General features: G+C 41.0%; 1 protein-coding gene across 4 annotated transcripts in view; it reads right to left on the minus strand.

Annotated features, from left to right (window-relative positions):
* Window positions 1-1,238: 1,238 nt before the first annotated feature.
* pacs2 (phosphofurin acidic cluster sorting protein 2) overlaps window positions 1,239-25,263 on the minus strand; it is a 41,555-nt gene continuing 17,530 nt past the window's right edge. Inside the window, exons 2-26 of one of the 4 annotated variants that reach the window (XM_076157734.1) lie at window positions 16,775-16,862; window positions 16,226-16,315; window positions 15,749-15,874; window positions 14,074-14,236; window positions 13,724-13,797; window positions 12,733-12,813; window positions 11,903-11,959; window positions 11,639-11,790; window positions 11,175-11,265; window positions 10,744-10,815; window positions 10,415-10,539; window positions 10,095-10,227; window positions 9,765-9,869; window positions 9,552-9,658; window positions 9,303-9,457; window positions 8,615-8,725; window positions 8,397-8,505; window positions 7,615-7,647; window positions 5,980-6,024; window positions 5,182-5,224; window positions 5,009-5,051; window positions 4,656-4,791; window positions 4,330-4,550; window positions 3,432-3,545; window positions 1,239-2,999 (exon numbers count right to left, since the gene is read on the minus strand). In XM_076157734.1, coding sequence (XP_076013849.1) covers window positions 2,881-2,999; window positions 3,432-3,545; window positions 4,330-4,550; window positions 4,656-4,791; window positions 5,009-5,051; window positions 5,182-5,224; window positions 5,980-6,024; window positions 7,615-7,647; window positions 8,397-8,505; window positions 8,615-8,725; window positions 9,303-9,457; window positions 9,552-9,658; window positions 9,765-9,869; window positions 10,095-10,227; window positions 10,415-10,539; window positions 10,744-10,815; window positions 11,175-11,265; window positions 11,639-11,790; window positions 11,903-11,959; window positions 12,733-12,813; window positions 13,724-13,797; window positions 14,074-14,236; window positions 15,749-15,874; window positions 16,226-16,315; window positions 16,775-16,862 — 2,593 coding nt within the window. In that variant the 3' untranslated portion in view covers window positions 1,239-2,880. Of the gene's footprint in view, window positions 3,000-3,431; window positions 3,546-4,329; window positions 4,551-4,655; window positions 4,792-5,008; window positions 5,052-5,181; window positions 5,225-5,979; window positions 6,025-7,614; window positions 7,648-8,396; window positions 8,506-8,614; window positions 8,726-9,302; window positions 9,458-9,551; window positions 9,659-9,764; window positions 9,870-10,094; window positions 10,228-10,414; window positions 10,540-10,743; window positions 10,816-11,174; window positions 11,266-11,638; window positions 11,791-11,902; window positions 11,963-12,732; window positions 12,814-13,723; window positions 13,798-14,073; window positions 14,237-15,748; window positions 15,875-16,225; window positions 16,316-16,774; window positions 16,863-25,263 lie in introns of all 4 variants that reach the window. The other 3 variants (XM_076157733.1, XM_076157735.1, XM_076157736.1) reach the window with 3 other exon arrangements.

The raw sequence follows: 25,263 nt of genomic DNA on the forward strand, positions 1-25,263 counted from the left end.
GGACACACACATTCCAATTCCCTCTGAGTTTCCCTCTAATCCATCACCCTGAACACCTGCTCACAGGTCCATAATAAGCCCTCTGTGAGCGACACGTTTGTTTTCTTTATGGCCTCCCTGCAGGATTCGCTTCAGCAAACTCCTGCTCTGTCTGTTGACGTCCACGGTGGCAACAGTCCATCCACTGTCCTCTGCTCCACCGGTGAAAATGGAAGTGGGAATGATAGTCATTACAGGCATAGTACCCATAGAAGTCTTGACCCTGGACTGGACTGATCTACCAATCTCCAGTCCACTTCAGCTGCAGTCTGTCTGTCAGCCTCCACACTAAGGCTGAGTAAGAAGTGGACAAAAGCGATGAGGAATCTCACCAAGCAAAGTCACTACGAGTCTTCATCCCAGAAGCTTTCTATCCCTTGGCCTTCACATGTGACCTTTCAGGGAAAAGTGGGAAAACCGATAAGGAAGCTCACTAAGCAGCCATTGCAAGTAACTTTTTCTTTATCAGTCTACCTGATCTTTTATCTTAATTCACTTTGAGAATATTTAAGGGGAGACAGGACTTGAGGGTGTTTAAACGTCTTCTTGGATATAAGATAAGAAGATATACAATATAGTTAACAGCCAGAGGATGTCAGTGTTGTCTCCTCTGGAGGAATCCTCGCAAGACTTTAGCTTCACCTTCTGCCTACTGTCAGTCCAGGAGATGGAATAACTTGCCAGAACCCAAGAGTGGATGTACATTTTTAAAAATCACCAAAATGTAACAATTACATGCCAAACTATCTTCTCCAGGATGAAATTGGTATTAATAATTGGTGGAATATGTATCACAAACTGTTATTCAACAGACCAATTTGTGTAAATGCACATCTGAAAGCACTTTCATGTGTTTCATGTGCTCATGTTGCCATTACTCACTCAAGTTTCTTTAAATTAAAACCACTCAGTTATTTCATCCAAAAGAATGGAAACAAAAGCAAAATTCAATAGTGTGTATAGTAGTTTTATTACTCCCAGATTTGGGTTTACAGTGGTAGTCTTTAGGGAACTTTCAGTCTCGACAAGCCTTTCCAACACAATATAGAGAAACAAATGTGTGCTGACATAAATGGGCTGTAGGGTTGTTTTAAAACAACAGGCTCAACTGGATATATTTATATTGAAAGTCAATCCGTGTAACGGGGACATTTTATTGGTGTCAAACCTAAATTCAGCACCATTTTAGCCAGGGGCAGAATAATAATGATTTGTCAAAATGAAGCAATTTAGGCACTTATCAAGAAACTGGCAAAGGTTATGATGAAACCGTTACCAAAACACATATAAGCAAAATACTTTGTTGGTTTTTTTGTTGTTATATATTTAACAGTTAATTAAAGATTGAGCAAAATCTACTGACAGAACATGACAGTATTGAAATGTTAACGTCACATTTCTACACATTCAATGCTAACCTTACAGAATATCAGACTAGAATCTAAATAGTCCAATGGCTGTCACACCGAGCAGAAAGTGATACTACACAGCACCGAAGACATACAGATGCTTGCTTGGTTTGCATTTCGCATATTGAACTACGCAATGTCACAACTGTTTGTGCTGTCCGTCAGCCCAGATGTAAATACAGTGTTTTGTCTATGTGCCACTGTGAACCGAGGCGAACATACCTGCAGGTTCCTGGGGCGAGATTAACATACTATTCTATGATGGACAGACATTTAAAAGTGCTTTACAATAAGGTACCTTCAATACATTCACCTCTAATGAAGTCAACTATAATACCATGAGTGAGCTGCAGTTGATGAGTTTTCCTTTGGCAGAAGATAGGGAGTGTGTTGTGAGGAGTGTGGGACTTAACGACAGAGTTCTTTCCAAAATATACACATTAGGAAAACATCATCAAGATCATTACTTACAGAAGAACCTTACTGTACAATTACTTAAAATACGTCTTGGTTATTTTGTGCTATTGATCATTTTTTGATAGTTGTTGATTTTGACTTTATTTTGTAATTGTGTGTCTCATTTCTGAGCAAAACTCTTCAAATGTTAAACCAGTTTAGGCGCATCAAGAGGAGAAAGTAGAGAAGAGAGAGTTAAGAGTGAAAATCACAGCAAAGAGTAACATGTAATCTACTAACAGTGCCAGATTATTATTCTGTATTCCATTCACACAATATCCAGTCTATTGCACATTTCAGACTTCTTCAGTGAGTGCAGAGGGTCAAAGGTCAGGGGCCTGTTTTTGTCTTCCCGGGTAAGATGATGAGTCTGATGATGAGTTGGCCTCAGTCGCTGAAGTTGAGAATCCAGAACTCGTTCGCCATAATTAGACAATAAAATGGCAATCACCTCTTCCTCTTTATCCGTCATTGCAAAGGCAAAAACCTTTGTTCTTTAAATATATTCGTAATTAATTGTGCTGGCCGAGTGTTTAAAACCCAACCTCAACAAATAAAAAAATAGCATTGCAGGGGGGGAATCTTGGGCAAACATGTTAGAGGTTAGAAGTCTTTTTTAATTATTACTTCTTTAGATTTGTGTTTGCATTTTTTTTCTCAAAAGTCTATAAAACTTCAGCAGGAATTTTCTTTTAAAAAGCCAAGTAAAGAAATATTCCCTCGGCAGCTTTGCCTCGAGACGCTTTTATTTTTATTTTTTTTACATAAATAGAAATTTAAAAAACCTGCAAAAGATTAAATAATCAAACAAATGCAACAGAGGAAGCAGGAGCTTAAATTAAGACAGCAGAATGGAAATGTGCAGAGATAAAGAGAGGTGGTGGAGGGGGTGGTGATGAGGGGGTTAAAAAGCTGTTGGCACGAGGGGGAGGGAATGGACGGAGAGCTGTCCTCAATGTTTCAGTCTCTGGTGTCCTCAGAAAGGGCCTTTTGTGTGTCCAAAGATTCCGATGGGGAAGTGTTTGACGTGCGAGGACCACTGCGCCGCCAGCTGGAAAAACTTGACATCGTTCCACTCCACGCCGTCAATCAGCACTGCAGGGGAGGAGACGCAAATGTCTGTTTATATACTGTTTATATGCTGTTTCCATACAGCATCATATATCTAAATGCAGTTTGATTAAGTGGTGTTGATTGACATTATTGCATATTGATATGTAAGAGGGGGTGCAAAGACATTGTATGTGATTTGATTCTGAATTGTTTGTAATATGACAAATGAAGTATCTTATCATATCTCTCTTATATCACAATGCCGTGTGAAGCAAATCTGCTCTTCATATTTTGTCAAAATCAGTCCAACTACATTTTTGACTTTTCAACATTTTCAACATTAAAACGGCACAAAATGAGGTCATCTCTTCCTTGCCAGGTGCTAGTTTCCATTTTTTTTAAAACGCAGACACACGTGAACACAGAGACAGGTGAGATTCTGCGGCGGCAGGAGGTGTGTGTGTAGTAAATTACCTCTCAGCATGGTCTGCTGTTGCTTGGCCGTGCAGATGAGCCGGCTGATTCCCTCGATCACTTGACTCTTTGACTCCACCTCCTTGTCTTTGCTCTTTTTTGGCAGGAACATGACTGACAGAAGGGGAACAACAGACACACAACTGTGAGCAAATGAGGGATTCGGAAACCTGTTGGGATTTTTAATTTGACCTTTTGGTGCAATGTCACAGATCTGAAGAAATGTACATCTGAGTGCATTTCCACATTTTTCTCCCTGTTCTACACAAATGATGGCTTCATTATGTCCCGATTATGTGGCATTTCAAAAGCCATTTGCTCTGTAGTTGGTGGTTAAATGTAAAGAGCGATTGGAAACGTGTGAGGAAAGACAAAACATCCTCTAGGAGCTGTTTAACAACGTGATGAGGTTGAAAATCAATTTCAGATACTGCTTACAAACAGACGCTGACTCCCACAAATTTAACTGTAATTAAGCCTATTAAGTTGAAAGACATCCGTGGTGAGTTTTTAGCAAGCCCCTGACTGCCCCTCATCACTTACTCCATTGCCAATTGAAGTGCTGATCCATTAGTCTGAAAACGTCAGCAGACATTTTTAGTGAGGGCGATCCTTTGTGGGCAGAGGGAAGGAAAAGCAAGTGATATAAAGAGTCACACACTGCATACTGAAGTGCCCATGAGCCTCAGTGGTCGTTCCTAAGGAGAAATCATCCGTCTGTTTACATCGTTCTTTGATCAAATTGAGATTTTGTGGATTAAATAATTTGAGGATTGGCTGAACTCGATCTGAAGCTTCAAACGGTCCTTGTGTCAAGTTTCATTTTGGTGGAAATGGATCTGTGAACCATAATTAATAGTCCTACAATTCCTAAAGCCAGATAATCCTGGACTCTCACCCTTCTTGTTCTTCTCCTTGGTCACCACCGTCATGGACATGATGGGCTGAGTGCCCAGCTCTGTGCCCCCCAGTGGCAGCCGGCTGACCTGCAGCGAGCGGAAATTGCACTTGAGCGTGTTCTTGGAAGAGGAGTCCCGCTTCTCCACGTCTTTCTTCCTTTCTGTCGGAGCCACCCAGTAATCTACCTGAAGCCCCATCAGCTCCACCTGCCCACCAGAACTACAGAAAACACACAGCCAGATGAGAAGGAATATTTCTTCATCTAAATCACTGTTATTTTGTACAGTATCCCACATTTACTCTTCATCAGGTGTCACATCACACCTGTAAGTGCTGAAACCGGTGTTGACGGATGGAGAAGAGGGTGGGGTGGGTGATGCCTCTTTGAATGCTGGTGAGACTTGAGGAGGAGTGGAGGAAAGCAGCGCAGAGCCTATGGGTGCTGCATCATCGGAGTCCCCTGAAGGAGAAAACTGTTTATGTCCACTGCTCTGGAATTCATAGCTTGCTAAATTTGGAAATTGTGATCTTTTCATAGATGAAGGCCACAGGATGCTGATTCAGTCGACTGTGGCTTATTTTTGACTGTTGGTACTGTCAGAAGGTAAACTAAAAACAAGCTGGGGTTGAGGAATGATTATGGGGTTGTGTGTAAACAACCCAAACTTATGTCTTGCCTGATGTTGCAGATGTCTGCTCCACACTGCCAACTTTCACCATCTGAAGAATTCAAAGCGGAGAGAAAGGGACTATAACGTACAAAAGCTGCAACTGAAACAAAAAAAGCACTGGAACAAGGAAGAAGACCAGCTTCCAGCCCTATGTGGAGTATTCGGGACGGGTCACTTACCCCAATGAAAGGGATGAACTTCTGACATGAATCCTCATCAGGGCTGTGGAGGTAAAAATGAGGGTGCAGAAGTAAAAAGGGAGGCAAAGAAAGAATAAAAATGTCTTGATTAAAGAAAGGAAGCAAGTGTTGGAAGAAAATTAGAGAATAATTAAATCTAGGAAACTTCCACCCAAAAGCATTTTACTAGTGACATGAATCATTTCTGTGAAGCAAAAGTAGTTGCACAATTCAGATCAATGGTTAGTAGTTTGTGCATCTTTAAAGGATGCTTCACATCTGGGAATAGCTTCCATTTCAGAGCCATTACCACATAAACAGGATCAACACAACATGCTGCAGTGACACATTTGAACTAAGAAACACGACTAGAACGCATTCATCTTCCCAACTGCATCGTTCTACGTGATATCTGGAGAAGCAGAGAGCAAAACATGCAAGATATCAGCCAATTGTTGGCCTCCACCAAAGCCGGTAAACCATCACAGAGACAGACGGCGTCTACCAAACAAGTCAGAACGACATTCAGGAGGCAGCAAGTCCATCATTGGAGCTAAACCAGACTAATAAAGAAACAGATGATGAGACGACGCAGTGGGAAGGAAGAGCACCAACCTAAAGCCAAAACATCTCTGCTTTCATGCACTACCAGTGAGCAGTAGTGCATAGCTACACTTATGAGCAGTTTATGAACTATTTTCCGGGCGCTGACCAGGAAAATAGCCTGAACGAACTACAGTACTTAAGTATATTGTACACATTGAGATACTCCATGACGTGAAAGGTTGTTGCTCTTGCCTTGAAGTAACCTGCCATCGCCCCCCAAGGGAAGAAACAGAGAGACTACACAGGGAGGGAGAGAAAGAGAGAGAGGACAGTCCACAGGAGGTAACAGTATGCATGTCAACACAACACATCCCTGCTGAATTCAGATTGAGAGCAGCCAGACAGTGGAAGCCTGATGTCTGCCTGCTATGTAAATAATGCAGCTACGTGTACAACTCTGATTGATCCATAGATTGGATTAAAAGAGTGATGTAATCAGATTAAAGATGCACATGCATGTCAATCCATGTAAATAGACACTCCAACTACAGACATGGTACATGCAGGTCTCAGATAAAGGCCAAATGTTCTGAATAGATGATAATATGTGTATCAGAAGTGATTGCCTTGCAACAATCAAGGTTTATGATGAAGGATTACTAGCCTAATCTATTTGACTCTTTTATTGTTTTACAGTTTGGCATTATTTGTTAGTCTTTGTCCTTTACTGTTTCCATTTATTGATTATTTTCTAATAGTTTCTGTTGGCTTTATGAGTTCCTTTTAAGCTTTTCTAATTAATTTAAAGAAATTGCTATATGAATTTGGCATATTTGAATGTGAATATACTGTTTATCCTGTCTGCCCGATCCATGCAAATACCACACTCAGTATTTATTTGATCATTTATTTCATTCTCTTCCTTTTTTTGGTCATTTTAATATTCATAGTTCCATGAAAAGTTTGGAATATGTTGATAAAAAGTCATTTTATATATGTAGAAAGATTGTATATTATATATTTTATACACAACACTGGAAATCAATTAACATATTCAGCTGTAATGTTACCATTATTCTGTACAGTATTCTGTTTCCTTTTACATATTAGGTGTTTTATCCCTTTAATATGAGGTTGCAAACGAAGGTCATGCTGCAAACACCACAATCTAAAGTTTAATGTTGATATGGTTTGGTTATTTGATTGGGTAACCTCAGATATCTTTGAAATTAAATAGAAAAGCTCTCATCCTCATGTAACGGATAGTTTGCACGTTTCCTACATCTAACTGTGCGATAACAGACAGACATGGAGGGCCAGAAGCATGTGGAGCTCATGGACAGGAAACATGGGGGAGGAAGAAGGAGCAGAAAAGGAGGACAGAGGAGCTGATTGTACCTGAACTCCTGCCACTTTATCGCCACACGTTTCCCTTCAGTCAGGCCTTTTATATCTTATCAGTGAGGAGTGTTTGGAGCAGAAACCAAGGGGGGGGGGGGGGGGGGGGGGAGTTATCGTTTGAGGAAATTCCTTCATGCAGGCCAGAAACAATAACTCTGAAGAGACGGTGAGAAGTGAGTGAAAACACACTTCGAGGTTTTGAGCAGATTTAGTCATGCTTAGGCTCCAAACAGCAGTTTAGTTCAGTTTTAGAGGTGCGGCAAACATTCTTATAAAGTGCAACACTCTAAGAATTCATTTGGCTCACTGGTTGGTTTCTTTAAGACTGATTTAAATGCGTGGGCGTGTGTGTTTGTGTGTCTGTGTGTTGGTAAAGTGGCAGGCTGGAGCGCAGGGCATTAAGGGCAAACAGGGAAATGGATCCAACACAGAAAGCAGGAAGAATCGAATGACCAGGCAAGTGAGAAACTCAAGCGACCACAATACCTTACTGCAAAATCAAAATGAAAGCTCTTTTTCCTTCAAAGACAGGAAAGAAAAATACAACAAAAAGGGAAACATGTTATTCACACACGGATGGAAAGACAGTGATGTTTAGAAGACAAGATATCCACCCACTCCCACATAGAAAAACACATACAACCTCCACACAAATACAGCTGTGAACTTTCACCTCAGCATATTTTCAAAATGGGGTTCATATGTGGAAATAACAATTGATGTAAAACAACAATGTGCAATTACACATTTTGCTTTGACGGGGTGGATGAATATTCAAGAAATCTAACTTTTTGATGGCAAACATTGCAATCCAGATGTTAATTTAAGAGTTTCTAATGTTAAAATGAAACATTAAGTTCATTACGGTACCTTGGTTGGTTACTTTCTAACACAATTCTGATTGAATTCGTTATTAATGTCTTAAAAAGTCAGAAATGTACCATGGTCCAGCTAATGTCATGTAATGTTATTAACGGATAGTCAAAATTGAAATAGCTCTTCATTGATTTCCAATTAATTCAATCAAATTCTCAGTTGTTTTAAGTGACACTTCATTTCCCTTTTGAAAAGAACAGGTGAAAGCTCTGCATTAGTAACATCTGTTAGACAAAACCTTCAGAGCAAAATTCGTCATTTTCCGTGGCATCGGACATTAACACATCAACCTCTACGTCCACGCAACCGGTGACTACTCCCCGTATGGAATACTCTCAAATTCAATCAGGTTTGCAAAAGACACAGTAGGCGAGACTCCTGAAATAACGTACCTCTTCTGTTTATATGTGAGCATGGCCTCAGCGATGGGGAGCTGGTGAGCTCCGTTAGCTCCCACCATGTACTGAGTGACCCTGGACACCACGTCTGGGCTGTCCTGGACTATACAGGACACACTGATTACTCACAGTCTCACACAACTACACAGCCTGGGATGGATATGATCAGATGTAGGTCTCAAATTCTGTGACTCTGTTCATAGAAAGTTTACCGATTACTGGGGCCTCTGGTTTGTGAAACAGATCCCTCCATGCAGCATCCTGGAACAAACTGTTGTATCGATAGTCAATAGTGCCGAGATATTTGGAGACTGGATGAGCTCCTGAAAGCAACAAGAGGGAAAGTCTTCAGATCAGACAGCATGAGGCGTGAAGTGTGTGATATTTAACACTGATACAATGTTGCCAAGTTAATTCTGAGACAATATCATAAATACTCTAAACATACATTTCTATCTTCTTTAGGTGGGTGTTGATGATCACTACTACATCATTCATGCACAGAGGTGGAATTAGCGAAGTCCTGCCTCTGTTCATATACAGACAGTAGAGAGAAGTAGAAGATGATGTATCGGTGGGAATGACAAGATAACTCTGATCCCTGTGAGATTTTGTTTTTCTTTACAGTATGTCCCACATGTGAGCAAAAACATTGGGTCATCTGTAAATGTAGCAAAGTTTCAGATCTGTTGATTGCATTGCAACATCAAGTAATTAGAGGTCACTGTTTCTGACAATGGCCCATGATGATAGGACTGAAAAACTGGGGATGGAATAATCTAAGATGATTTAAGAGAGTTGGTTGAATTTTAAGAGTTTCTTTCATGAGCCACTAAGAGTCTTAACCTCAACTTTATTTGTTCACTTGAAAGGTTCCATTGGATCCAGGCTGTTACTAACCCAGAGGGATGATGAGGAACCTCATGTAGCCGAGCCAGTCAGGGGTTTTATGGGACAGGTGGTCCACAAAAAGCCTCAGGACCGCACTGAGGTAGTGCTGTGCTCCGGCCACTGCGATCTTTATGGGAATGGGCGTCTGGGAGTTACAGTTACAACTAGAAGAGGAAATAGAAGAAATACTTAAACGACTGACATGTAAATGATATGACATGTACGACATCCTCAGCTTTACACAAGAGGCAGATTTACAATCTCTGGATGCGTGAGACGATGGTGTTGAACGCAGCTTGTATGTCAGCTGTGGTGCAGGTGCAGACTACTGGTAGATGGTGGTTTTGCAGCATATCTGAAAGATACTGAGGGGAGGAGAAGAAGGAATCGCTAAGGTGAAAACTAAACTGAAAAAAAGGAACAGAAGGAATGAATTGCAGGTAGATTTTCAGGTTTGCGCAGGTTCCTTACCTGGCCCTGCCAGTCTGACGTATTAATGAGGATTATGCTGTCAGGCAGATGGTTATCAGACACAAGGATGTGGTTTAGTTGGTCATACACAGTCTTTCGTGGGATCTAGGGAAACAAAATAAGAAGAGGACTCAGATTATCAGTCAAGGGTTGGAGTTTTGTTATTTTGCAATTAAAATCAGGGCATTTATCTTCAAAACTTAACTATTTCTGACTTTCTATTATCCACAAGTAGCTCACATTTATATTCATCAAACTAGTCACATACTGTATGTCTAAGTATATGTAAGTATATAATACATACAGGACATTGTTCATTCCTCTTCCTACCTGTAGGTGGCACCGTGTGTCCAGGGAGCGTTCGTTGTCCAGGCTGTTTGCTCTCTCGTTCTGCGGCCTGCTGGGCTGTCGCTCCTTCAGCGACGTACTCCTCCCTCGCCTCCCCGCCAGCTTTGGCTCCTGCCTGAAGAGAGAGAGCAATGAAGGGTTGGAGCATTACAGCTGAGCCAGAGGCAATGGATACATGAGACTTTCAAACGCCAACATCAGAAAAATGTATCCAAGATTCAGTCATAAATATATACAGCAGCTGTAAACGCTTGATTAAACCATTCGACACAGTTACAGTATAAAGTAAGTGGGTGTTTTACCTATTGGAGGAAATGATGAGGGATTCTGTCTTGGTCATTTTGCCACTAGGTGGCAGTCTCTCTGTAAACGTGTCCATGTTGTCCATCTCCAGCTCTGTGGTGGGGGTCACTGCCTCTGGCTGCTCCTGTGGGAAAACAAAAGGTTGATTTGGGGATGGTTTCTGGTTTTAGGACTGTAAAACTGACTGATCAAAGCTAAGGTTATTGTGGACATACAATTACTTGAAATGTCATGGGTGGCTTTCTGCTCACATTTTTAACCTGCATAAGAAACATTTTTAGGGCTCTAAGTTAGTAAGGGTACTTCAGTTTGAGGGTTTCATACTCACAAAGGAAACATTATCGGAAACGGCATCGTCCTGAAATTTGGCTCCAACACCCTTGGTTCTATCTGGGTCAATCTGAAGGAAAACAGAGAGCAATAATAAACATTATGAGCTTTTGACAGTGTCCAATAACTTGTATTTCACAGAAAGTGAAGGTTTGTTTTGTACAGCATAGCAGGATGGACACCAGAAACCTTAGAGCTCCATAAACAAACCTGTGATCATATGATCACTTGTTTAAACCTGCAAACTGATGGGAAAATCAAAAGGGAACCGAAAGGGAACCGAAAGGGAACAAATTTCACAGAGGCAGAAATGTGATCACAGACAATGCCAAGTTGCAAGTTGAAAACCTCTGCTGTGGTTAATCAGGGCTGGGTATTACATGACTCATGGTATAAATCATTGTTGTGTTTGTGTTGTTTGGGCCTCACCGGACTGGGAGGCTCCCTGTGGCTCCGGCTGCTGTGGATGCTGCCGATCTCAGTTTGAGAGCTGGAGAGGGAGAGACCCTCAAAATATGGCCTAGAACACAAGGACACAGAATTAAAGAAGACAAAACTCAAGCTTTCTTTATTTTTAAAATTGGATGTAAGATACAGACTTCCATGTTCATTTGGGGGTTCACCTTTCAAACTTTGCAAAGTGAAAAACAGATGCTGATGTACTTTTACCGAACCTTGCTATAAGCACCACTATGTCAACTGAGTGAAAACAGACCGTTTTAGATAGTGTCTCTTTAAGCCACCCCCTCAAAAAGCCTGCTCAGTAATTTCATTTTAAATTAGTAAATTACATTACTAAGTGACTTATTATGTCTTTAATACTGGTGAGACACACTTTGAACTTCATGTAGACACACAAACACGCACTAACATAACCGATGAGCATCACTCACTTGAGTTTAGGTTTTGGTGTGCTGAGGACGCTGTCATCATCATCCAGCTCCGGTCCGCTATCACTAGGGTTCTCAAAGTCCAGACTCTCCAGATCAAGATCCTCCTCCACCTCAGGAGGCGGCTCTGCAGGGTCCTGCTCCGAGTCCAGCACCTACACACACACGCACACGCACACACACACACACACACACACAATTAATGTTACAAATATAATCAACTCCTTGTTAGAATCAGAGAAAAGCTAATTTGACATAAATACTCACCTCATCCGAAACTCTGAAGCGCTTTAGAAGAGCAACAACTCGCTGCTTAAAGTTCTGCTGCTAAAACAGAGCCAAAAAACACAACCGAACACGACAAGTCAGTGTGTGATTCATCTGTGATTCACTTCAGTGCCATCAGAAATCCAATACAAACGGCTGCAACGACAGCTGAACTGGAGCCCATCCGTTTCAGTCATTTTACCAGCAGTACTGTAGATACATTAGCAGTGACGGCTGAGCATCAATTTTGCCTATGCAGATAATCAATAATCAAGCAGCATTGTGCCTTATTGACCTTCTGGGAAACTCTGCTCCATAATATAAAACCATCTGTGAGAAACAACACAGTAAACATGTCTTGTTCATGCTCATGGTGATGTCATTAATTCTACCTATGGAGTCTCTTGAAACATATTTCCTGCTTGATGAGCTAAATGTGATGTGTATTGATAATTTTAAGCCACAAATTCTATGGCAACATGTAAACATTGTACGCTTCAGCAAGGCATTTGAAATTGGCATACAGTATTTTTGAGTTCGCATTTATCAACATTTTACAATTCAGCAGTAAAAGTTCACATTAGGCAAATGCTGAAATTCCCTGCTGTTGTGCATTTTAAAATCAATGGGATTCAGATTGTAAACAACTTCAAAAAAGGTCAATGTGGTTTGATGAAATCAATCAGAGTAAAAATGAAAACGTGTAAAGGGCAAAAAGCAAAGCTTGTTGGGAGAACCAGGACTTTAGTTCACCTAGACTAAGATGTGTGTATTCATGATGTATTGTTTCCTTCATGCTAATGTGAGAGGATGTTGTGCTCATCTCTTACTCTGGTGATGGAAGTTGTCCTAACGATCGACCTCCGCTGCTTCTTTGGCTTTCGCACATCGTACTCATCATCCTCAAGATCCTGAAAACAAGAACTCTTTGTGTTACTGTGTTGGCCCAGGAAGAACAGCTGGCTTTTTGGCCGTGTGGCCATTTTGAAGCACTGTGCTTCAAAATGTTATTTTAGAGCTGCCCTCTTTTGTCCCTTCTTGAAACCCTTGCTCTTGATGTCCTCCAAACTCCAGTGCAACAAGGACGTGAGCCCACGCTGGCTTTATTCCCACAAGTTGATTCAGTTAAATGGAATGCTTGAACAAGCAGTGGGCGCTGCTTCTAGGAATTGAACCTCCACCCCCCAACTCTTATTTTAATCTCTGATCAAATTTCATCCAATCTTCACCAAATTGTGAACACACTGTAACCTATTTTGATGAACCAGAAAGCTATTTCTTATGGCATGACATATTCCTGTATTTGGTTATATTTGGCCGTATTTTCCATCCCATTCTATTCTAACCACACTTAATTTATCACCAACTCCGGATAAATGCTAAACAGACTGTACTTATATAGTGCTTTTCTCCAAACCCTTTACAATGACCTCACATTCACTCCTTCATACAGGGGGCAGGGCCATACCATGGAAAGCCAACTTGGACATCAGGAGCAGTTAGGGGTTCAGTGTCTTGCTCAACAACACTTGGACAGGAACCTTCCAATCCCTAGACGACCGCTATCATCCTGAGCCATGCCGCCTACACATCTGACTGAGATGACTGTGATGACCACATCTGACTGTGATGACCACATATGACTGAGGTCATCAGTGTGTAACCACAGGAGCCACTGATGCATAACATGTGTTACAATACAGCATATATGCTGTCTGAATGCTTTCTAGGTCATTATAATGTCTTGAACAATTGTTTTGTTGTATTCAAATTTAATACAATAAATTCTGAACCAAATTTATAATAATTAAGTTGACTCACCTGCACTTGCACAGCATCATCGCTGGCTTCCTGCTCTGAAGAGAAGCTCTCATACTCTTCCTCAGAGTAGTTATCTAAGGAAGGCAATAATGCACAGGCAGAGAAATCAGAGGCTGGAGTGAAGAAGATTCTTCATTCATATTAGATGACACCATAAGATTTTTAACACGCAACTGAATTTCCGAATAGTGCTGCATGTTACGGGACTTTGATCTCCTTTCTGCTGGGAAATAAAACCTAATAAAATTCTAACATCTCCACTCTGGTTTGTACATCTACAGTATTGAGAATATGAGGGCGTCATGCTGTTTTAACGTCAGTGTAAGGGGTTAAAGGGAGGCCAAGTGTACCAGAGCATTTGATCTTCTGCCCCCCCTGCAGGGCTGCTTCCTCGTGGTCTATTGGCTGACTGGACAGGGAAAAGATCCAGATCTCTGCCACCTTGCCCAGCATGTCTTTCTGGTTGCTGCACAGAGGGAGAACCTGCCCTCCCTCCGTCGGGTGCTGCATCACCTGGAGGAGGTGTAAGGAGAGAGAACAAAGGGAGAAGAAAAACACAACAAAGGAAGAAATGCGTTAATGTGACACCCAAAAACTGCAGATCACTACTCAAAAAAAACAACTGTCTCTGTGCTTTATACTCAGTATAACACCATACATTGCTTCTAATAAACATGTTGCACTGTGCTGCACCTGATGTGCAATTTTATAGTCGGTCTTGGGAAATGTGTCCTTGCAGCCCTTCGTGAATTCAACCTACTGAGGTGAAAACACGAGTGCAGTATTGTTTCTGTGAGACGACTTAATTAAAAACACCGCAATTCAAATTTAAAACCTTGAAGTGTTTTCTTGTTTGTCCCTCATGGTGTTGCATAACCTCCTTTTAACAGGACATCCAATTGTAAGACATGGGGAAGCGTCAAACTGACGTTGAAGGAGATTAGGCAGGAGAGAGAGTATATTGGGTTTTCTCCTTTAGGTCCCTGCCCTTTCACAAAAGCTAATTTCCTTGACTTTCCGCTACTTCCAAGACCTATTTATATTTTTCACATTCATGGCAGCATGTCGGAACCCTTTGCGATTAGCTGCACTTTTCTTCACACTCCCCGTCTTGCATTTACATAATCCCATACATTTACACTCTGGTGTCACAGTTCAGCCAACCGCTGCTGCTGATTGCGTTGCTCGTATTCAAGTCACAAATACCAGCTGACATCAGCACCCTGCTGCCCCAAACCTGAGACTAAACTCGGTATATTGGTGGATTCCTGGCTGGCGTTACTATCCGTTTACCCTGTATCTTGTGTGGGGTTTGGCGTCAGAGATCCTTTGTATCTCTGAGATGAAGAAACAGGAAACTTTTCTGGCTTGTAATGAAGCATAGCTCTAATTTTCAGCTCTTTTTTCCTCCCAGGCGATGAAATGTTTTTTTTTTGCTCCCTCTCAAGAGGTAAGACAGGCATGTAAATAACTGGGCTTTGTTAACCATTGGTGAACTTTAAATCATAAAAATAACCATTATAACCGTGACATTGATTTGTGTATTCGGTCTAAAAATAATGCTTTCCTTGAAAAGTAATGAAACATAATCTGCCATTCAGCTGAGACAGCTGATCTTTTTCTCAAATAACCTCATGAATCTTTTAAAGAGTTCTCTTAGAAAAAGCAGACTTAAGTTCGGAAAACAATACAATCAATATTGTAATGTTAACCATATAAGGGCTTATGCAGACGGCCATTTGTTGAGCTGTGCGACTTTATAGCCATGGGTAATTTTAGGACAGACGCTACCAAACCCTAGGTGATGATTGAGGGTGATTTTGCTGCAGATGTGCCTCTGCCAGCTCTCTCATTATATTTTCACACTGCTCCAGTCACTAACACCTTTCTGACACCGGCTGCACTAAGATTTCCAGGCACGATGTAACACCTAGCTGTATTACTGTCAATGAGCTGCTTTTCTGGAGACGTAATGAACAAAAAATCACAAATGGGCTCAGGAGATGTGAACACGTGGAGTCCTACCTCAGCCATGTCTATAGATCCTACAGCCAGTGTCTTGTAGCCCAAGATAGTTCGGTTCTTGTATCGCTTCCTCCTTTGCAGCATGATCTGCAGCTTGTTTCCTTCTCGTTTGAGGAAGTGCGGGTACTGAAGGTGCACACAACAAGAAGAAACTGAAATGCACCCACAAAGTCTAATTCTAGATGAATATTTGATCACAAATATGCATTTCCAAAACAGTGCTACAGGAATTTACTAAAGAATGTTGTCTTTGTAATGAGTGTACAGAAATCATGAAACTCACCTAACACATTGGTAAGCCTGAGAGATTTTTTACTTAAGTAAATTGAGGATTATTTGTTTACAGTGTTCCTGATCGAAGCAAATACAAATACAAACTGTATGCACGCAAGACAACCTATAACATTTTTTAACAAACAGCAGCAGAATCATCAGTTTTTCTCACATTTTGATTGGGTTACATCACTTTCTTTTTACCTGAAGTGAAAAGGTGAGGGCCAAATCGGTCTCCACTGAGCCACTGGGTGGCAGCACTATCTCATGGGACCTCAATATCCTCTTGGAGCCCTGTGGAAATGGGTTGAGCAGTAAAGTAGCGGAAACCCTTACATCTTATATACACACCTTACATCAGCATTGCGAAGTTGCATGATAGTCTTTCCTATCAAACATTTCCTATTTCCTTCATTCCTTGTAACTACTGGTTTAATTACTGTCAAAGGTATGTTATGGTTGTATGGTAAACAGTAGTTATAATTCTGATCTTATTTTCAGACTGTATTGCAATGATTTGAATGAAACCTGTGACTTTCCAAGATAAATAGTGTAACAATCTATGATATGCATAAGAAAATACTGAGCAGTGCAATCTAAATAATGTGCAAAACAACATGGAAAAGGCCAGTATGCATCTTCTTTTGCATATCATCTGGAGGTGACACACAGTATGCAGGGCCCATGTGGATATGTTAAGTGTGTTTACGTGTGTGTGCGTGTGCGTGTGTGTGTGTGTGTGTGTGTGTGTACCTGGATTTTTACTGCAATGACCACAGATATCAGCTCCTTATCAAGTTCTCTCATCACAACCAGCTTCTTCAAAGTCAGACTGCACAACCTAAAGAGACACACACACACACAGAGAGAAGAGAATGAGTAAATGAATCATTGACAGAGTTTGTTCATGTGCACAGATGACTCGCTGGAAATAAGCCAGTGTGTGCATCCCACAGCCTGAGCTGAACAGTTAACAAGTAAACACATACGGTAGGAAACAACAGATGCATCGGAGATGACCTCATCCTCTTCATCCTCAGGGACTCAACAGACAAACAAAACAATGAGTCAGCGCCAGTGTGATATTTTCATAATTACATTTTTTTTAAAGTGTTAATATGATGCTTGTACACTGAGCAGCTTGCAGCATGTTAGGCAGGAACCCTTCAGTGTGTCATTCAAACACACACACAGACTAGAGAAATGCTTGTCAATAAATTTAACAGGAAAAGATACCTTGTTTTGGCACTGGTATTATGATAAGTGATTTAATTGTGCTTTACTTGGTGACGCATATACAAGACATATAAGTGTATCGGCGAATTTTGTCTTCACTCAACAATAAAACACTATTTTTGCTAATTTTTTTTCTTTCTAATGTTCAGTCATCAGCAAGGCACCTGTGCACTATTTTGATGCCAATATGGAAAAAATCTACTGCTGTAAGAGCAGAGTCATCCATAAATTAATTTGAAATTCAAAATGTGAGCAGGTCACTGGAGCAATGGAGGAGTCGGCTCCAAACAAAACACAAAACGTCCAAATTCCAGCACTTGTATAGTCAAACCTTATGCAAACCAGGAGTGTTTCGGCACACTGAGCTAAATCCTCTTTCACTTGTCACTTTGTCTGTCTTGCCAAAAGATGGATGTCTGCCAGTGGAGCAGAAAAGCGACACTGAAGCAGATGGTGGTGGGATGGCCGGGGGGAGGCATTTTTAAGACAGGGGGAACTTTAACAAGCCTGTCACGATTTTTTGGAGACACTTTCTAACAAAAAGAAAACAAAAACACAAAAAAGAGACTATTCTTGTCCAACATTCTTTGGCTCCTTTGACTAAATCATTCAGAATAGCAGCTCAGAATAGCCCAGAGGCCTATTTTAACCTCCTATTTGTCATCAGGGTTTCCTTTTTACTGCAATATTAAACAGTTCTTCAGCACAACTTGTTTGTATAACTTCACCTCTAAATTATTCCCGGGCTTAATAACAAGTCAACAACAGCAGAGGTGGAAAATTGCTATACAATCTTATTGAAATAAGATATTTTGGGGTAATCTTGGCTTCTTTCTGCTAGTATATCAATACCCCTCAGAGGGTAGTATCCTTTTTACAAATAACTACATTAAACCGTTTATAAAATACAGCTCTCAAAGAGTATAACTCTATTATCTCATAATTCTAAAGGCATTAAAGATATTCAATGCTCAAATTTTAATTAAGGGTCTGAAAAAACACACATGATCCATGCTGATGTCAAAAGACTAAAGAATGAAACAAAAATGAAGTTTTCAAGACAGTTCAGGTCCTATGGAATGGTTTTACTGGCTGTTACAGGCATGACTTGAAAACATTGAGCACAAATTATAATATGATATTACTACTATGAAATTGAAATGAATGAGAATAAAAAAGCACAATATATCCACTCTGGGTAAATGCTTTGAGTACTCCTTCCGTCAGTGAAAAACACAATTATCTACTCATATTTATGATGGTTTATAGTCCAACAGAGTAAACAATGTGGGTCAAACTACACTGAGTGAGGAGAGAGAGAATTGCTCTATGAATGAGTACAGTGCAGAAAGCCTGGGGATATGGCACAAGAGTCCAATAACCGATAACCATATCCACAGTCATTTAGAATAGGGACTAAGAGTGACCTTGGATGTAATCTAACTCCTTCTATTTTGAGCACAGGGAGCGTAAGACTTCTAGATGGGTGAGGTGCTACACAAAGAAAGCAGTAGCGCTTACGCTCAAGGTTTTCAGAAGCACAACACAATGTTTGCTGAGTGACATAACTCTAACGCTGCAGCGGAGGCCTATCAATCAGACACCAGAGAAGGGAAAACATTAGGACAGCGATGACAGTGGCCGGCCTGAAGACGCCGCAGTAGGCTGAATGAAGACCTTTCTCCTCTCCGGCCGAGACATGGCCCAAGACATCCAGGCACAGTGGACACAAGCCAATGAAAGCTCACATTGTCTACTCTTCACCCTGCTCTCATAAAGACAATAGCCAGCATTCTTCTTCGTCCTGCTCTTTTGTTTTCTACCCATTCGTTCCAAGCCCACAGATCCATCTATTTCAGTTATGTTAGGTGGCTGCTTGTTGGTCCCTGTAGGCAGATATAGAACAAATTCAGCCACCCAGATCGCTCTGGAAAATGTCAAACTGGGCCCTAGGTTTTTAATAGGACACTAAGTTTTTATTCACTTATAATAAAACATCTACCATGGCTGATCTGAGACCATCTGTCTACACCCATTTATCCTTTGAACATATAAACACATAAAAAGGAAAGGAAAGTCGCAAGATACATTATTCATATACTGTGCTACGGGTACAATTCTGATGTATTCAGAAGAAGAGTAACACTGCTTTTTATTGTACTTTATCTGACAGATGTAGTAACTAGTTAGAGATTAAGACAAACTCATAAAATACAACGTTTATGGGTAAAATCCTTCTATCTCAGGTTTGTTGTGGCTCAACGAAAACCTGAAAAATCCCCGAAAGATATTATTGTATATTTATTTATTCTCGTTTTATTTTATTTTATTTCACACTCTACAAAATTGGGGATATGAGGTTGTCCACACTGTCACAGGGCTGATGTAACGGCTAACGTGGAATAAACCTGGTAAATCCTGATTGCCAGTCAGGTTCTATTCCATGATAATCACCTGCTGACAGTGTGTTATCCTTTATATTGTATTGTTCTATGTAAATCAAAACCTTTAATGAATTTATTACCAATAAGCAAATACTCCCATTACAGTCATGTAAACAATGGCAGCAGAGTAAAACCTACTTGCTAGCAACATAGCAGTATCCTATATGATGTTTAATTGTCTGTTCATTAACTGTATAATGTGACATTCTGAATGTGACATCTTTAGGGATGATAATGACATCTTGTTGCTTTTCAGTTTGAACAGTTGACACGTCTTAGCTGGTAATGACGTGAAGGCAATGCTAGTTTGCCGTTAGCTAGAAATGCTCCAAAACTAGCAGACACAAGTGCAGTTTCAAAGCATATGTCCAGTTTGCAAAGTGTCTGCCAACACAAAACAACAGCAAGAGTATGCTGGACCTCTTCACTGTTCCCTCTTTGATACACAAAAGAACCATGCAACAGAAAAAAGCAGCCAAGTGCGGAGGTTTGACTGCACAGCTGTTACGCTGAACACGAGTGCTCACTCAGAGCCACCAGCTGAAGTGTGTTTTCACGTGAACGCGAACACACACAGACGACATACTGAAACATAACAAAGTGCCCAACTGCTGTTTTGGCACTGCAGCAAAGAAACATCTCCCCGTGCTCCTCCTGCAGTCCCACAGGGCCTCTGCTCTGTGCTGATACAGACGGCCTGCTGCCTACAGGGTGGCCTCGCCAAGTCATGATCCAGTGCCCAGCTCAGCACGGATACTCTGCAAAAGGCCAAAGGGGGACAAACAGCCTCTGTATGGTGCTGGATGAACAGTGCCAAATCCCATCAGTGTCCCCGACTACCAAATAATGTCAGCTAAAAGTGCCTAAGGAGAGTTTTTAGCTAAGTTAAGGCCCTTGATTGGAGTCCTTCCGTGCGGTTCTACCCATGTCTGTGTCGGTGTCCTATGGGTGCTCCAGAGTACTCCAACAGTCCAGACACATGCAAGTATGGTGAATTAGACACTCCAATTTATCTACCGGTGCGAATGGACTGGTGACCTATTGAGGTTGCACCCTGCCTCTCATTCAAATACAGGGTGACTGTGCAGATGGATGGACAATTTCTACACCTTCTTCAAGGCAGTGCAGGTACATGACACCCACACAAACCACCTGTATGGAACGTGGCTGGGCTGAAAAGTTAAGTTAAGTGCCTGCTGATTGGCTAAATCGAAAAGGGGTGCAGGGCCTATAACCCCCAATCTATTGACAATAATAACAATAACAGCTTCATTTGTGTAGCACATTTCATACAAAGATGCACCCTAAAGTGATTTAACGAAACCAGATCAATGAAACTAGCATGTGGACTCGATCTGCATATTTGTTTTTTTTATCTTGTCATACCGAGTTCATATTCGGTGTTTCTTTGTTTTTCAGAAGAAACTGGTTCCGAAAATCGTGACTCATATACAATTTTAGAATTTGTACCACAAAGATGTTTAGATGTTTATTAGAGCACAGCACAGCACATTTGCATTACATCGTACGCTTTCATTTAGCATAGTTATTAAAAACAAAGTAGTTCTCTGGTACTGGAAATCCACTCAAGCTACCAGAATCAGTAAAGACATCAAACTCTTTACCCAGCCGAGTCAATCAGAACACCTCCTCATGTGCAGAGATGTTGCATAAGCCTGGACAGAATGTGAAGGTTGGACACTATAAACATCTGAGGTTCAATTTCAACCCCTGGATTCTCTCCTGTTAACATTGAGAAACCAGCAACCCGACACTGGGCCTCCTGCTGCATCAGTAATAAGATTTCCACACTTCACACCGCCACTTCCTGCTCCTGTGCCCTCTACTTCACCCGCACAGACACACTTAAACTATACATTAGATCTCAACATGACAAGTGAGTTAGTGGTGTATTAGGTTTCTTAAAGAGCCATTTGAAGGATTATATCTAATTCACTCAGGGATATCGGCTTTTCCATTATTGTACGTAAATGTAGCGGAATCCTAGTTGTGTATCTGCAGCGGTAGAAGCAGGTCTATGATGGCACTGTCTGAGTTGGTAAAAACAATTATTAGAACAAATGTAATTGAATTTGCTTGTCTTGACTCTGTGTCTTTCAAAACCCTTCCAAAAAGTAAATTAGATTAAATTAAATCCATTACTTAAATACTACAAAATGCCCTCTCTTGATTAAAATTAGGAGCATCTAATGTTAAGTCATTTCAAAAAACTGCTGTACAGCATCTTCAGAGACAAATAATGAATACATTTAATATAATATAATTCAATTTATTAAAAAAAAACTAAAACGAATTCAAAGGAAGATGTTTTTTCTGAATTGTGTATGTAGCCTATGCACAGGCTCTGATTTAGAGACCCCAGCAAAGGTTCACCTCAAGAAATTACTGATATACCTGCACTTTCTTCAGTCTCAGCCAAATGCTTAGAGGCCTAAAAGATTTTACAGGGCAATACAAACATGTTACATTAAGTCCCAGCGCACAACAAGCAAATGAAATATCTAAAAATGCAATAAGAGCTAAGGTCTCAGTTAAACTGCATACTTCAGATGACAAAATATAAAGTTTAACCGAAAATCAGTGATAAACAACAAATATTTCAATCTCATCATTTCAGACTGGATGTGTTATTACTTTTTGATTGAAAAAAACAATGTCGTACAAGGTTGTGAACTGAAATTGGATTTGAGTCACAATGTCCAGCGTCAATTCAGGGTCGAGAGAAAACAGATCTTCATCACTCCTGCTGCTTTCATTTAAGAGAAGAGAGGAGAGGAGAGGAGAGAGGAGCATGACTGATATGACTTTAGTCAAACAAATTGTGACAGATTGTGACAAGGGGGAAAACGTACTCAAAGCCGATACAGCCATTCAGACTTAACACTTTTTGTCTAACACACAGAAGATAGTGTTGAACTCCGCTTCACTCTGTGTGTGTGTGTGTGTGTGTGTGTGTGTGTGTGTGTGTGTGTGTGTGTGTGTGTGTGTGTGTTTCTGTCAACACCTGAGAGGGAAAAAAAGGTAGAACAGCCAAAAAAAGGACATTAAACAGAAGCTCTGTTTGTCTTTCCACTCAGCCCTGTGTGCAAATACGTATACGCTTAAAATATTTGCTTTCCCACTACGAACCTGTAGTTGTTCTGATTGAAACAGCCACAAGTGTTGATTGATAAGTCTGACATATAAGAAAGCCAGCAAGAACGTGCCTGGGGGGTTTTTGCACATTAGCTGCTTTCATTTGAGCTTAGTGATTATAACTTACCAGTTCCAGATGCACACAAGGCTCTGTGGGTTGAACAAGTGAAACAAACTACGGGCCAACATGGAGTGTCTATGCGACTGCTGGCTCCTAACTGTAGTTGTTGTTTTGAACTAGTTCAGCAGCTATCCTACTCATGTGATTTGCCCACCCCAGACTCTCACCTTACCCCACACAGAGAAAAAGACTTTATCTGGAACCTGTTAGCCCTCAGATTATGACATCATATCAACTATGGAAGAAAAGGACTATAAATCTGGCATAAAGGGAATTATGGTCAAACATTAATAACAGCACTTCAGAGTTAAATCTTTCTAAGCTCAACTCAGAACTTATCAATCAACTCTGATCTGGCTCTTCAGTTTCCATAAATCCCTCTGGACAGTTACTGTGCTGTGCCATGTCAGAAAAAGAAGCTCATTACGAAGAGTTGTAAATTCAAGCAAGCAATCAAACTCCTGCTATACATTACTGGCACAAGTTCGCTTATCAAACATATCCAGTGAAAAGCTTTGCACTATGGATTTGGAAAAGGAAAAGGAAGCTTACACTCATTCATACCTGGGAGCTGTCAAGTACAACCACACTTCACAATCGCTGCCAAGATGAAGCTTTAGGGCAAAAGGGGGTTTCAGCATCTTTTTCAAGACCATTGTTCAATCCTCTTCCTTCGATTCAAAATTTCAGCTCCCATGACCTTCGAGTCACAAGCTCTGCTCTCTTACATGGAGGTTACACGACTTGAGCGCTCCAGTAGGCTGAGTCGAGCTCAAAACCAAGATGTGCAGAGGATCTGATTACCTCTAATATCTGAAACATAACACTCGCTGCAAATCCACAGATGCGTCACGCAAAGCACTCCCTTACACACACACACAGCTATGCAAAGAGCGTAGGCACAGGAATGATGGGAAATGAAGTTGTGTGCTTTGGGTTTTAGTTAATGTGAGGTGGACAAAGTAAATGAACCCAAACTGGCCACCGACAGTCTGAAAGCGTCACTGCCGCTGTTTTATTCAGCAGACATCACAAAGATCTCCACAGTTGCCATGGCAATAATTTTTCCTCCTCTCTCTATCTTTCTCTTTCTCTAATGTAGGTTAACAGGCAACATCAGCCCAGAACAAAGTAGAGTGCTGTACACTGTAATGCGCCTCTGTATGTGCGTGTGTGTGTGTGTGTGCGTGTGTGCGTGCATGCTCTTCTTTTTTATAGGCCAGAATGCATGAAGAGCTAATTTGATGTGTTGTATTGTTATATTCTCTCACAGAAATCATTTTCAGTATAGTCAGAAGAGAAAAAGCATCAACCCATCTGATGTCACATCAGCCTGAGGACCTGAGGTTAATTGTAAAGTCGTGTGACAGAAAACTCCTTTCAAGCTGCAGAGGTGATGATGCAGGTGATGATGCAGTCATTCGTGCTTCCTGCAGCCACCCACAGCTGATGAGTACAACCTTGTTTCAACAAATGCTGCATTCACGTTCAACCCAGAACGTCAATATGATGAGACTGATGGGGCAGGCCACTGGTGCCACTAAGATGGGATTTTAAAAATTAGAAAATAAGATCACAGTGATACTAGTACGCTTCTGTTAACTAAACTAAAATGATTTGCATCCATTGTAAAAATCTGTAAACACTGAAGATAATCAGCCTCAAGTACAATACATGCTTCCTGCATGGCCTCAAGTGGAGTGATATTGTTGGAATGTAGAGCGGAAACACCTGAAAAGACAATCAGCTGTGTCTGTCCAAAGTCTAAGCTGGAATCTGAATACAATAAGCATGTGTGACACTAAACGCCGTCGCCCTGACCTCGCTCTTTCCTCAGGCACAGCCCACAGTCCTTCCCCCTGTGTGAATGCCAAAGAGGCGATTCTTTCAGTGTGGGAATCCTGCTCTCTCCTTCTATCATGTCATTCAAATCACTTTTACTGTGTGACTGGCAAAAAAAAAGTTTTCAGTTATTCAATGAGTCTCTGAGACATTGGTAAACTGCTCCTCAGCCACGGAGAGTTGAGTACACTTTGAGAGATGCCATTGGAAACTTGAAACGAACGAGGAGGGAACGAGATTTTTCCTGTCACTCCAGCGATCCATCATCTGTCAATGAATGTGAATGGTGACAGAGAGACAAGAACATGACAGGAATCTTAGTTGGAAGTTTGAGTTTCAGTTATGCAAACAGCTGAGAGTCACTGTGCAAATACTACGTAACGTAAAATCATTGAATGTGTTCTTGTATAAGAACCTAAAATGTTCAAATCATATTAAACATT

Source organism: Genypterus blacodes, unplaced genomic scaffold (genome assembly GCF_046128005.1).
Source record: "Genypterus blacodes isolate CSIRO-AG114 ecotype Tasmania unplaced genomic scaffold, CSIRO-AGI_Gbla_v1 ptg000073l_1, whole genome shotgun sequence".
NCBI classification, from domain to species: domain Eukaryota; kingdom Metazoa; phylum Chordata; class Actinopteri; order Ophidiiformes; family Ophidiidae; genus Genypterus; species Genypterus blacodes.